Below are 13,198 nucleotides of genomic sequence, written 5' to 3'. Positions count from 1 at the left end.
TAAAAAATATATGTATTAAGTGAAATAAATATTTAAGAGTAAATGTATAGATGTTCTAATTACTCCTATTGGGTTCTAGTATTCTTGTTCTAGTTCGAATTTTATGTGACTTAAATTAGCATCATTGCCCAATTAATATACACATTTAGTGGAGTACTTATGCTGAGAGTGATACATATCCTTTTGGTGGGATTAATCCTCTCAGTGGGGATATCCTGTAAGCATCAAACAATTTATCGAGTTAATTCAAGAAAGTCCTTCGGGATGAGTATATATATATATATATATATATATATTGAGAAAGTTCAAGTAAACACATTTATGCTATATCTATATATATGTCCTCATACCGGAACATTTTTGTTTGCAAGTTTTTTTCAGTGAAATCTCTGTCCTGAACTCCGCAAAAATTAACGTGGAAAGTAACATAATGATGATGCGACTGAAACTATAGGATTGAGGCCCCAAAGGAGAGATTCCGTTGGAGATGATCCATTCCGGTGGAACAATACCAATTGGGCTTACCCTGTATTCGATGAATTTTGATTTGAATCACTACTATGGTGTTGTGTTGTAGTGGGGTTTGATTTTCGAACCCGATTATGTGTGCCATCCTCGATGTGTGACATGCCCAAACTCTACAATGGTGGACTAAATTGATTGGGCTGCCATAATGAAACAGGCTTTGAACTACCTGACAAAATGGGCTTTGAATTATGGATTTACCACTTCACTATATATATATATTGTGATCACAATTTTAGCCCGGTGACTTTGGGCTTGTTTGGTTTAGTTTATAAAAATAATTTTAAAAATTTAGAAAATCAGATTTTATTTTATTTTTTAATTCAGTTTTCATAAAAAAAAAATTCAAGAACAGTGACATGCACATGCTGTAACGTTATAAAACATAATACGTAACTCCTACGATATTACATGATGTTGTAATGTCATAACACATAAAAAAAAATTTATTTGGTAGATTCTATAAGGTTGTTGCCATTAAACCCATGAAAAAAATATATATATAAAAAAATATAGACGATTCTGATTCGACTCGTCCAACTTTATTCGTTCATTTCTGAAATTGATATAAAAGTTAAAACCCACGTTTGAGTGGTGATCTCTAACACTTATCAACAGGTTGTTTAGTGATCTAATCACCATCACAAAAAGACGGTCGTCGATCTAACAGACACAACTACAAGTCTACAAGACACATATAAAAGAACATATGCCCGCATCCCACCCGCTGATCATCTAGTACTCTCGAACCGTTCACGTGATCATGTTTATTACTACTACACTACCTTTTTATTTAACTTTCATAATTTGTTTTCACTTTAGCCTTTTTCTCTACTACAATATCCATTCTCGGCTACATAAATTCCATATATTTTGAGACACATTCTGTGTTCAAACAAAAAAGTGAGCATCTGCAATCGTATGATACTTTTTAAATATATATATATATATATACACACACACATACATACACATTTAAAAATAAATAAATTTGAGTAATCAAATATAAACATAATTGTTCTATAATAATCATAAAGTAATTAAAATATATATATTCTTAACTTTATATGGTGTCCATTTCAGATTTATTCCCTAAATGTCTTTCTGACCTTTACCGCTCTTCACAAATCCCTCCCCTTTTCAAATAGTTATTGGGTGATCTAGTTGCGCCATGTCATTAGTTTACCTGTTTAATAAAATATAACATATTATCTCTTTAATTATTATAAATAATATTATAAGTAGGTGGGTCAAGTCTTTTTGACATGGCTCATTGTCATTGGATGATTACATTAATGACATGTTGCGCCTAATGCACCTAATATCTACTCCACCATACTTATTTCTTTACTTTATTGATGTGCGATACAAATCTTCTTGCTGATTGTAAAATGAAACCAGAACATTTCATCTTCAGGCCTTTTTTTTATTTTCATTAGTTTTTCAATCTTTGAATAGTGGATGGATCTCAGAACTAGGATTTAGGAAGGCCTATCTTTCCAGTCAAAAAGCATGTGATCAGCTTGTTCTAATTCTAATCTAATCTAATTCGATGCAACAAAAAGGATAATAAAATAAATTAAAAAAATTAATACAAGCCCAACAAAAATCTACAGCTACCCACAAAAGCAGTAAAAATTGTTTCTTCTGTTGGAAGGAAATTGTTTAATAGGATTTCAACTTCAACGTGTTATAAATTATTTTGTGAATTCTTCATCTTTCTTCCCGCAACGTATTTCAGCATATATAATTTTATTATTTAATAAAGCTTAAATAATGTGCGGAGAAAAGAGGGTATGCTGGTGGTGCTGGTGCTGGTGCTGGTGCTGGTGGCGGTGGTGCTGGAGGAGGAGGAGAGATAGGGGGAGGGGTTTGCGGAGAAGGGGCGAAAGTGAGAATGGCACAGAATAAAATTGAAATAGTCACCTATGAGCAATTAAGTCACACCGAACACTTACATTAAATTGTCTAACCAAATAATTTTTAATTGACTATTTATATCAAATACAACTAAATAGAAGACTCTACTTTCTTATTTGTTACATAATTGGCCAATTTAAAAAATAGACCTACCAATTCACATATTTCGGTGTAAGAATCATTTTCCATTTAGTTTTAAGTTTGATTTTTCCTCTTTTTTTTTTTTTCTCTTTCAGTTAGAGAACTACCTCTGTCTTAAAATAAATATTTCTTTTTTAGAATATGACTTTTTAAAATGTTGACATTTAGTGTTTTTTATTATATATATTTTGAATGAATTATTCAATTTACCCATAATGGCTCCATGTTGAAGGATTTTGATAAAATGAAATTAATTTAATCATGGACCCATTCATTTTAGGATTTGAAAATGGGAAGATAAAGATTTGAAAAATTGAGAATGGGCAAAGCGGGTCTAAATGTAATGTTTGTGATATATATATATATATATATATATAAAATGTTAAAAGAAATTATTTTAATTAGTGTGGCCCACTAATATTTTAAGTCATTATATGTCTAATCGGCCATTGCAAACCCATATTTTGCATTCTGTTTCTTCACTCTATAGATTCTCTCTCTCAGCATTCTTTTTTCTTTTTTTTCTCTTCACATTTTCAGCTTAATCTAACTTTATCCCTTTGAAATTTGATAGAACCTTGTGAAGCAAAGTTGGAGAGCTCGTCGATGTCGTCAATTTGATAGGAGCCAAGCACCATTTAGCCAAGCCTAGGGATTTCGAAATTAGGCTTAAATTGGACATTTTTCTCTCATTTAATAATCCACTATTTCTTGAATTTCTTGTGAATTTTTCCCTTTAATTTGATTTTAAGCATGCTTAATTTTAATTTTTTGTGATTATGTTTGTTAAGGTTATTTATATTAATAGTGATAAATATGTGTTATGTGTTAATTGAGCTTATTAGTACGATGATTTTTAACTTATAAAAAATCATGCTTAGTGTTGGTTTGTTTTCATGATTTCAATTGCTATAAAAATTTATGTTATAATTATAGAAATAAATTTGTGAATTGTATATTTAAATTGCCATCAAAATATGGGATGAGAATATGAGTTGTGTATTTTTAGTAATTTATTAGAAAAAGTATGTGGAAATTTTATGGTTGAATTGATGAAATAAAGTATGAAGCATTCATGCATTCATTGGGGAAGAAATAGGGGGAAAAATGTTTTAAAATAAATGAATTTGTTCTTGGAAAAAATATTTTTTAAAGGAGTTTGCTAAAACCGAACACCTAGGAGGCGCCTAGTGGTCCGTATGTGTTCATATTTTTAAGGGAGTATAGTTGAGCTAACTAGACCAGATGCGACGCCTTGGAAGTGCCTTGTGGTCGTGGATAGTTAATTAACCCTCCATTCGTGACGCTTTGAAGGTGCCTTGGGTCGGATTATACTAACGATTTGGTTATTGAAACGAAATTGTTTCGAAAATGGGGAACGACATTTGCATAACATTACACTTCATGACATTTTAGTAAATTTGTGATTGGTTGACATTTGCTATATATTTGTTGTTATGGTTGAGAATACGTATTCCCCATGATATGACCCCGTCCCTTTTATCCATTCCTTGTGTGGAATTCACGAGGATATAAGAAGTGTGTCTTAGACATTTCCTATTGAGCTTATGCTCACCCATTATTTTTTTAACATTTTTCAGGACATGGAGAAGAGGTGGCGGACGATGATCCACTACAAGTTTAGACGAGCTTGGGGATCTATTTTATTTTTGCTATCTTTTGTACTAGAATTCTAATATTTTGGATCTATTTTATTTTTGCTATCTTTTGTACTAGAATTCTAATATTTTGTAAATGTAATCTTAACTATTTTTGTGAAACTTTAGTTTAATTGGTACAATGTTGTAAGTTATGGACTTTTAAATTCTAGATACATTTTATGGACTGTAACTTGATGTAACTTAAGTGTATTCCTTGTTTGGATGAGATGGAGGAACGAGACTTTTTGTATGTATGTAGTCATTTTGGAAATGTGATATAATATCTGTATTGTGCGTTGGGACATGATATGTTATTTTTAAGGCCCAGTGAGGCCATTGCATCTTTTTTTTTTTTTTTTGGTATTTTAACAAGTTATAGAAGGAATTTTTTTACGGAGGTCATGCCAAATTTTATATATTTTATTATTTTTATTTTGATATCTTTTGGGTCATTACACCAAAAACCCTATTTCTAAAAATTAGCTCAATCGGGGTAGACCAAATGATTTAGTTTTTATTTTTTATAGGTTGAATGTTAGAAGATTAAATTAGTAATATTATAAATATAAAAAATAATTACATTAACTTTTCAAACCAGACACTTATTTTGAATGGATAAAATTAAAATCGTTGACATTTATTTTGAAACTATGGAGTATTACTGAATACTCCCTCTGTTCCAATTTAGATCTTTTTGAGGAGTAGGAATTTTTAAAGGAACATGTGGGACATGTCTTGTTTACCTGAAAAGTTATTAATTTGTTCTTCTAAGTTTGTTTGAAATTTTAAACTCACATATATGGAAAGATATAAAATATATTGTTTAAAAAAAAAAAAGTGGACAAATATTTTGGAAAAGATAAAAATTGAAAGCATGACATTTTTTAAGGGACAGAAGCAGTGTTATTTTGGGACTGTGGAGTATCATAGTCGAACTCCAAATTGGAATTAAGCATTCTTAAATTGCATTAATGTGTAAAAAGAGCGGTTTAGTGTAAGTAGTGTCTCGTGGTGTTCGTACCGGTCAATCTGACTGCATCACTAAAACCAAGTCTGCATAGCTTTTGTGGGTTGTCCAATCCGTCAATTGATATTTCTAAACTTCACGTATATCTCAGAGGTAGATGATTAGATGGTTTGGTTTTTTTTTTTTTTTTTTGCCCTTTTCTTTTTGCAAATTAGGAATGGAGAATTCGGATAAACATTTCGATGGAGAGTTAGTCGCACTACTAATTAGTAAAAGAAGAATGATTGATCCTATATTTATCCTAAAATGTCACAGCAGTAATAAACACTCCCACACAGATATAGTTAATACAAGTAAATGTCTCTTAAAATTTAAATATTTTATTCCCTGTTAAAACAAACCAACGACACATTTAAATTGTATATATTTTTAATAGAATAATGAAATTCAACGCATTTTAAAGTCAATTAAGGGCTAATTTTAAAAATAATATAAAATTTAGAAAACAAAATGGACTAACATCTACTCTAAACTCCAAAATATTAATTTTATTTATGGTAATATAAATTAGGTGAGGTGAGTACAAATCATTATTTATACAATATAATAATAATGTTTTTATTTTTTGACACAACTATGCTATATTCATGTTTTATTTTATTTATTTATTTATTATAAATTTGTCTGTGTCACTGTATTAATATCCCGCCTTACTTCCTTATTTTGGGGTAGTTTCGAGCTAATCACTGAACATTCAAGAAAAAGGAAAACATGCCAATGCAACTAAAAAAAAATAGGAAAATATCATTTAGACTAAATCCTAATAGTAAGTAAATTTTTTGACAGCTTCTAAAAAATTGAATCAAAGGCACTTAATCATAATTTTACAAATTATTGATCTTGAATGTTAGATTAGATGTTAAATGTGTGAAGATTTGAAGTCGAACTTTTAATAAAAATGAGAATTAAGTCAGTGATTAACCTATTGGGCTACGAAACTGTTAATATTTCATCCTATTTGTTTGCATTATTTATTTTCATTAAATTACTTCATAATTCACTTTTCATATATTGACTTTTAAATTTTTACAGAAAAAAGAATGTTCAATTAAATATTAGAGAAGTGAAGGTTTAGAATGGAAAGCAACCACTGGGTACGGATGCCGCAATGGCACTCTATTTGTTTGCATGAAATTACTTCATAATTGACTTTCCATATATTTGGGACAAAAAAAAAAATAACTGGTCGCAATTAAACTTTTTACAATATTTTAGACTTTCATGACAATGGGACAAAACTCATCTAAAGCCTAGTGTTTGTAGAATACTACTGTAGTTGTTTGACTTCTTGTCGTTTTTAAGGAAATCAAAATGTACTTCTTTAATCAACCAAATAATTAAATCACATTAAAGCCATAAAACTAGATGTAATGTGAAAACATTAGTGTAGTGCAATAAATTATAATTAAAAATAGAATTTAATACTACTTGGAGTAAGTAAACAAACAAAAGTGTTACTAAGAGTAAGAGTTGGCAGTGTACTGAAATCTAAACAACTTTTGTTTTTGTAAGGTAGCTGTTGTCTGCCGCATCCTATTTTGAATTTCTGCGTCCGCCCACACCCTCCCTCCTTATTCCCCTTCCCTATTCCCCACTCCGCCTCACCAATCCTTTTCTCAACCCAAAACGTCAACACACTCTCTCTCTCTCTCTATATATATATATATTATATGTATATGTGAGCGAAAATTCAAATCACATTGAAATATTGAAGTTTTTAAACGTTAGATTAGACATTACAAATTTGAAATTCATTCACTTGCAGAGTTTTGTTTTACAAGAAAATGGAGGCGGTGAGTTCGAGAGGAAATGGAAGAACAACAGAGCAGCTTCAGATTTCGAAGAAATGGAAAGAGAGAGAATGGAGTCCGGAACGGACCAAAGTCTGGACTCAACAAACACCTCCCAATAAGCTCAAGTCCGCACTAGTCCCTGTCCTTTACTACCTCTCCAGAAATGGACAGCTTGATCACCCTCACTTCATCGAAGTCCCTCTTTCCTCTCCCTCCCAAGGTCTCTATCTCAGAGGTACTGTTTGGTTACCAAGAAAACTGCATTTTCACATAAAAAATTAAAGAAGAAAAAAAATGGAGGTATTGTTTTGTTTGCTTATACTTTATGCGCTCTCTGAATCGTCTCTGTTTTCAGATGTAATCAACCGCTTGAATTTCCTTCGAGGGAAAGGCATGGCAAGCATGTATTCCTGGTCTTCCAAACGGTACATTTAGTGTGTGTATGTGTGTGTGTATTTTTATATGCTTGTGTACAGTTTTGTTGATGATTTTGGTGTTTGATACAGGAGTTACAAGAGCGGATTTGTGTGGCACGATCTTGCCGAAAACGATTTCATCTACCCAGCGCACGGTCAAGAGTACGTGCTCAAAGGATCGGAGATCATTGAAGCCAATTCCATCTCCTCCAAGCCTTCTGATGAAACCGTCTCTTCGAGTTCAACTAAACCACCGCCGGAGAGACGGAACTCCGGCGAAGGTTCAGATTTTCCTGCCGTAACGCGGCGGAGAAACCAGTCGTGGAGTGCGATCGATCTCCAAGAGTACAAAGTCTACACCGGCGAGTCCGCCGCCGACGCGTCGACACAGACCGAAGAGAAACGGCGCCGGCGTCGAGGCATCAGAGAAATAGAAGAAAACGAGAGGGAAGAGGAGAGCAAAGAATCGTATCAGAACCAAAGCACGGAGCTGAGCAGAGACGAGATCTCTCCCCCGCCGTCCGATTCGAGTCCCGAAACCCTAGAATCGCTAATGAAAGCCGACGGTAGGGTCGTCCTATGCCCTACAGGGGTGAATGACGACGATCCAACGGCCAATAATCATCCAACTGTACAGATGAAGGCCTCTTCAGTTCTGATGCAGTTGATATCGTGCGGTTCGATGTCGTTCAGAGACTGTGGGCCCAGTAATGGGAATGGGAATGGGAATGGGAAGGAGCATGATGGGTTTTCGGTGATTTCGCACTACAAGGCGAGGCTGCCACGTGGAAGCGGGTCGAATCGGGGCGTGATTGAAAACCCGAGGGTGGAGCTGGAAGACAAAGAGTACTTCAGTGGGAGCTTAATAGAGACAAAGGAGGAGGAATTTATTCCAGCTTTAAAGAGATCTTCTTCTTACAATGCAGAGAGGTGAGTGGTTTCGTGTTTTTGTTTTTCTATATTACTCGCAGTTTTTTCTGAGTTTACATACAGGCATCTCATCTGACTTGAATACAGTACGTCTCACATGGACAGCTTGTTTGGTTTGCATGCTACTATTACTATATATATATATATATATACACACACACACTCACACACACACAATTATATACAATTTGGAGTAGATGATCACATTAACTGTTGGCCGTCCAATTAATTGGAACCATGCGGTGGTCCACATGGATATTTTGCAGTTGTGAATTCAATTTGGAGTAGATATGTCAACCATAAAAAGCTACCTGAAAAAGTTAGATTCATGCCACACACTCTTGTCAATTATTGCTCCATTAAATGTCACTGCATATAGACGATGAGTTGACCTCTCAGTTCATTCTTCATTTCGTAATGTTTTAATTATTCAATCAATTTTATTTTAATATATTTTTATAAATATAATAAGTTAATAATGTGCATGCAGGAGCTCGCAATTGGAGGTGATGGAGAAGGAAAAAGATGGAGCGACAGCAAAATGCATACCGAGGAAGCCCAAGACAAGATCCAGCAAGAAGGAAATGATGAACAGTGACATCTCTTGTAATAGTAGTCAACAAGGTAGCAAAAGAATAGAGGTCCAGCCATAAGACTAGTACGTAGTACATTAGGTCAAATTGGGATTAATAAAACTTTTAAGTATTTGCCCTATCCTAGGTTGTACTAATTTGTAATTGTGACTGAAATTTTCAATGAAAGAGATGATGATATTAATTGAGAAACATATGCGCAGTTAATTACTTGGAAGTCGTGGCACGGCAAGGCACATACATCGAGGGCCCCTCAATGGGTGGGTTTGAATCTCAAAAAACTCTTCGCTTACAATTTTGTGATTAGATTTTCTCTCTCTTGTTATGCCTCTTTGTTGGGTGCGTGATGGTATATCGTTTTATTCAAGTTCATGATAAGTCACTCAAACTGAATTTAGTGTATTGTACGTCGGGCGCACACAATATCTTATTTTATGCACGTTCTCTAATCAAAAATTCTTTCAGCAATGGTTTCTTTCACGGCTTATCGTACAAGAGCCTATTCCACACAAAATCATCTCGAGCGATAGTTTTCCACGACTCGTTGCACAAGATCTTTCGGATAAAAAAGTAATTGAATGTACATAAATTGGATGTTGAACGGCAAAGCACTTGCACTAGGTAAATAGAATTGTCCACAGCTCTAGGTCCTATTAGTATTCTATATGGATTTTATAGTTCCATTCCTTGTTCTATGTGAAACACTTGGATTCACGAGGTGAATTGGGTCCTTGTACATTCGGCTCGGAATGCAGATTTTGATTTTGGGAAGCGCAGGCGGTCTACATTACACAATAAAGTGAATAAAGGAGGCCTATTATTTCTCATTACAAACATTTTATTTAATTATTTATTTTAGAAGACTCCAAGGCGCGAATCACCTGCAGTGAAGCTCCCATACAGTTTCCTGCTGTAATTTTTAAGTGGTTTATATTTGACCATATCGTTCTTTAACTAACGAACACAAAAGCTGTATTTGGCCAATTACACTACTATTTATAAGTAACATTTTGCCACCATTTATAAGTAACATCACATAATTTAAAAAGTAATGTCACATATAAACATAAATCAATTTAATATATCATTTATGTTATTATTTGAAATTAAAAGTGATGATATTTCTTTTTACAAATGGTAATATTACTTTTTAGACTTTGTTATGTTACTTATAAATGATGGTGAAATGTAAAAATAGTTTAAAAAGCAACGTCTCTACCATTTATAAGTAACATTATAGAAATATAAAAGTAATATCACATAATCTAAAAAGTAATATCACCATGTTTTGAGGGTAAAAGATACTTATAAATGGTAGTGATGTTACTTTTTAGACTATGTGATATTACTTTTAGACTTCTACTTAAAAATGGTGGTGAAATGTTACCTATAAATAGTGGTGCAATTGTCAAACACAGTGTTAGTATCTATTAAGTGGAATAAAACGTGGCCAAACTAAGGCCACTTTCTAATCAATGTAGGAAACAGTATGGAAATTGCACAGCAAATGATTCGCGCCCTTGGGGTCTTCTAAAATAAATAATTAAATAAAATGTTTGTAATGAGAAATGATAGGCCTCCTTTATTCACTTTATTGTGTAATTAAATAAAATAATTAATTAAATAAATGAACATAATAATAATTAAATAAAATAATTAAATAAATAGTCTAAAAAGTAACATCACCACCATTTATAAGTATTTTTCACTCTCAAAACGTGGTGATGTTACTTTTTAGACTATGTGATATTACTTTTAAACTTCTGTGATATTATTTATAAATAGTGGTGATGTTATTTTTTAGACTATTTTTACATTTCACCACTATTTATAAGTAACATCACAGAGTCTAAAAAGTAACATCACCATTTGTAAAAAAAAATATCATCACTTTTAATTTCAAATAATAACATAAATGATATATTGAATTGAGTTATATTTATATGTGACATTACTTTTTAAAGTATGTGATGTTACTTATAAATGATAGTGAAATGTTACTTATAAATAGTAGTATAATTGGCCAAATACGGCCTTAGTGTTCCTTAGTTGAAGAATGATATGGCCAAATATAAACCACTTAAAAATTACAAGAAACTGTACAGGAGTCTCACTGCAGGTGATTCATGTCCTTGTGCCACGGAGGAGTCAGACAAAAGTTTGGCCATTTTAGTCGGACTGCGTATCATTAGTCTTAATTGTTTATTTTAGAAGACCCCCAATGGACAATATATTTTCACTGAAAGCGGCTTCGATCTGTCTCCTCTTTGGGCGCTCTCTTTTTAGCCTATTCATTCACTTCTTACAAACAAAATCACAAAAATGTTCTACTGTCAACATTAATCGTTAAACAAACGCATATAAATTACACAAACAAAACCATAAATATCAAACATGCAAGCACAGCGTAACTTAGAATTGGAAGCTATCTTTCAAAAGTGGTGATAAAAAGCTTTAGATGTTCATTACCTGGTTTCATTTTGGGCCTTCATTGGTTGGAACAATATGGAGTAATTGGGCCTTTCTTACTTTCGTCCACCTTTTATTTGTGTTCTTTTTAGCTCATAAGCTTATGGGCTTTTTATTTTGCACACTGGGGTATGCCCCGCTTATACTTATAAATTTGGCGGCTTTTTTTTTTTCTCTCCGAAAGCTCCTAGGGACCACCTACCACTAGTCTTTGGCCGGAGGGGTTTATTTTTTTTTTTTCTTTTTTCATCTTACTTATTTATCAAGTAAAAAAAGAGTGGTGATAAACCAAATTTTTATTTATTTATTTTTTTTTTCATTTCATCTCATTTATTCATCAGGAAAAGAAGAAGAAGAAGAAGAAGAAGAGAGGAGCTAAACCCAAATCATGCATGTATCATTGATATATTTATATTGGTTAATTTCATTGACACTCTAAGTTTGATCAAATCTCATATAGAGATACTCTTTGAAAATAACTATCACCAACACCCAACGTTATTTAAATGTGTGTGAAATTACATTGTTACCCCCTATTAGGTGATTAGAGAATAAATATGAAAGCTGGTTAATTTAATTATGAACCATTAAACTTTATCCAAATAGCCCAAACAATCTTTTTCCCTTTTTCTATGCAAACTAAAAAGCCCATACTGTTACTTTGTTGATACTTTATCCTAGACCAGGCCTACGCAACTTTTTTGGGCCCAATTCTGGTAACTCTGGATTTTCAATGACAAGCCATTTTAAATAAAACAAGCAAGCCCTTATTTATGCTAAAAGCCCAGATCCTATTTCAAATTTTTTTTTTCTTTTTTTATTAGGCTTTACTTTGGGATGAGCAAGTGGTAAAGTACAACTAAATTATGCATGTTTTAGTAAGGTAAAAATCACCTCCAGAAAAATAATATGTCATTTACTTTATTTTGAAATGAGTGGTCTATAAATGGCCACGTCACCCATGTTTAGGATGCATAATAGGAAAATATTGGGATGCAGCATAGGAAAATGTTGAAATGCACCTTACGAAAATGTTGGGATATACTTTTACTTACAAAAATGGAGGAAATTGATTACTGTGCAGCTGGAGTTGATTCTTGTCCGTTTTAGTAAAATAAAAAATAACATGAGATAATGACAATAATTTAAGTAATGTAAATTCAATATTAATTGATCGTAGAAATTAGGAACCATTATTTGGAGTACTAGGAAATGTTCTTGGTAATGATCTTTATTTTTTCTAATTATATAAATTACTGACTTTTATTTCTATATCTCAATTTGAAACGAGAGGACATATATTTTGAAATGTATCCATTTGAACCAAAAATAAAAATGGATAAAGTTTTTTTAACAAATTATTCATTTTGTATTTTGTAACTAATCAACTAGAAATACATCTCTAAAACCTCATCGCTATCTCATAATTATTTTAACAAATAATTTAATTTTTATTTTGTAACTAGTTAACATATTTGAAAAGTGGTTAAAGTCTTCCACATTTGTGTGGAATATGTAAAGAGAGTTGAAAGATTATGGAGTAACTTGTAGATATTTATAGAGTTTAGAAAATTTTGTAAATTTGTAGAAATGTGCAAGGAAAGTTGTAAGAGCACTTAGAAAGTTAGGACGTCTATAACTAGCTAAAGATTTCATTTCTGGTTTAGGAGTGAAAAAACATTCGGTAACAATTCGTTAGGTAGGAATATGAGTCTTTCTTCTG

The 13,198-nt window shown here is 32.4% G+C and overlaps 1 protein-coding gene across 1 annotated transcript; it reads left to right on the top strand.

Moving 5' to 3' along the window:
* The first annotated feature begins 6,937 nt into the window (after positions 1 to 6,937).
* Positions 6,938 to 9,189, top strand: LOC132268418 (protein SOSEKI 5-like). The gene is made up of 4 exons (XM_059769268.1): positions 6,938 to 7,302; positions 7,423 to 7,492; positions 7,574 to 8,413; positions 8,904 to 9,189. Exons 1-4 carry the CDS (start codon positions 7,059 to 7,061, stop codon positions 9,064 to 9,066), a joined length of 1,317 nt encoding a protein of 438 aa, XP_059625251.1. The 5' UTR covers positions 6,938 to 7,058; the 3' UTR covers positions 9,067 to 9,189.
* Positions 9,190 to 13,198: the final 4,009 nt, after the last annotated feature.

The sequence above is a fragment of the Cornus florida genome, unplaced genomic scaffold (genome assembly GCF_030987335.1).
Source record: "Cornus florida cultivar Cherokee Brave unplaced genomic scaffold, ASM3098733v1 CherokeeBrave_3.0.0_Hap2_Chr08, whole genome shotgun sequence".
In the NCBI taxonomy this organism is placed as follows: Eukaryota; Viridiplantae; Streptophyta; class Magnoliopsida; order Cornales; family Cornaceae; genus Cornus; species Cornus florida.
This window is presented reverse-complemented; position numbering and strand designations above follow the sequence as displayed.

Excerpts from the sequence above, each read along its gene's own strand:
- LOC132268418 (XM_059769268.1), top strand. The coding sequence starts at position 7,059 with ATGGAGGCGGTGAGTTCGAGAGGAAATGGAAGAACAACAGAGCAGCTT. Across the intron at positions 7,303-7,422 it reads CCAAGGTCTCTATCTCAGAG|ATGTAATCAACCGCTTGAAT; the intron begins GTACTGTTTGGT and ends CTCTGTTTTCAG. Across the intron at positions 7,493-7,573 it reads TATTCCTGGTCTTCCAAACG|GAGTTACAAGAGCGGATTTG; the intron begins GTACATTTAGTG and ends TGTTTGATACAG.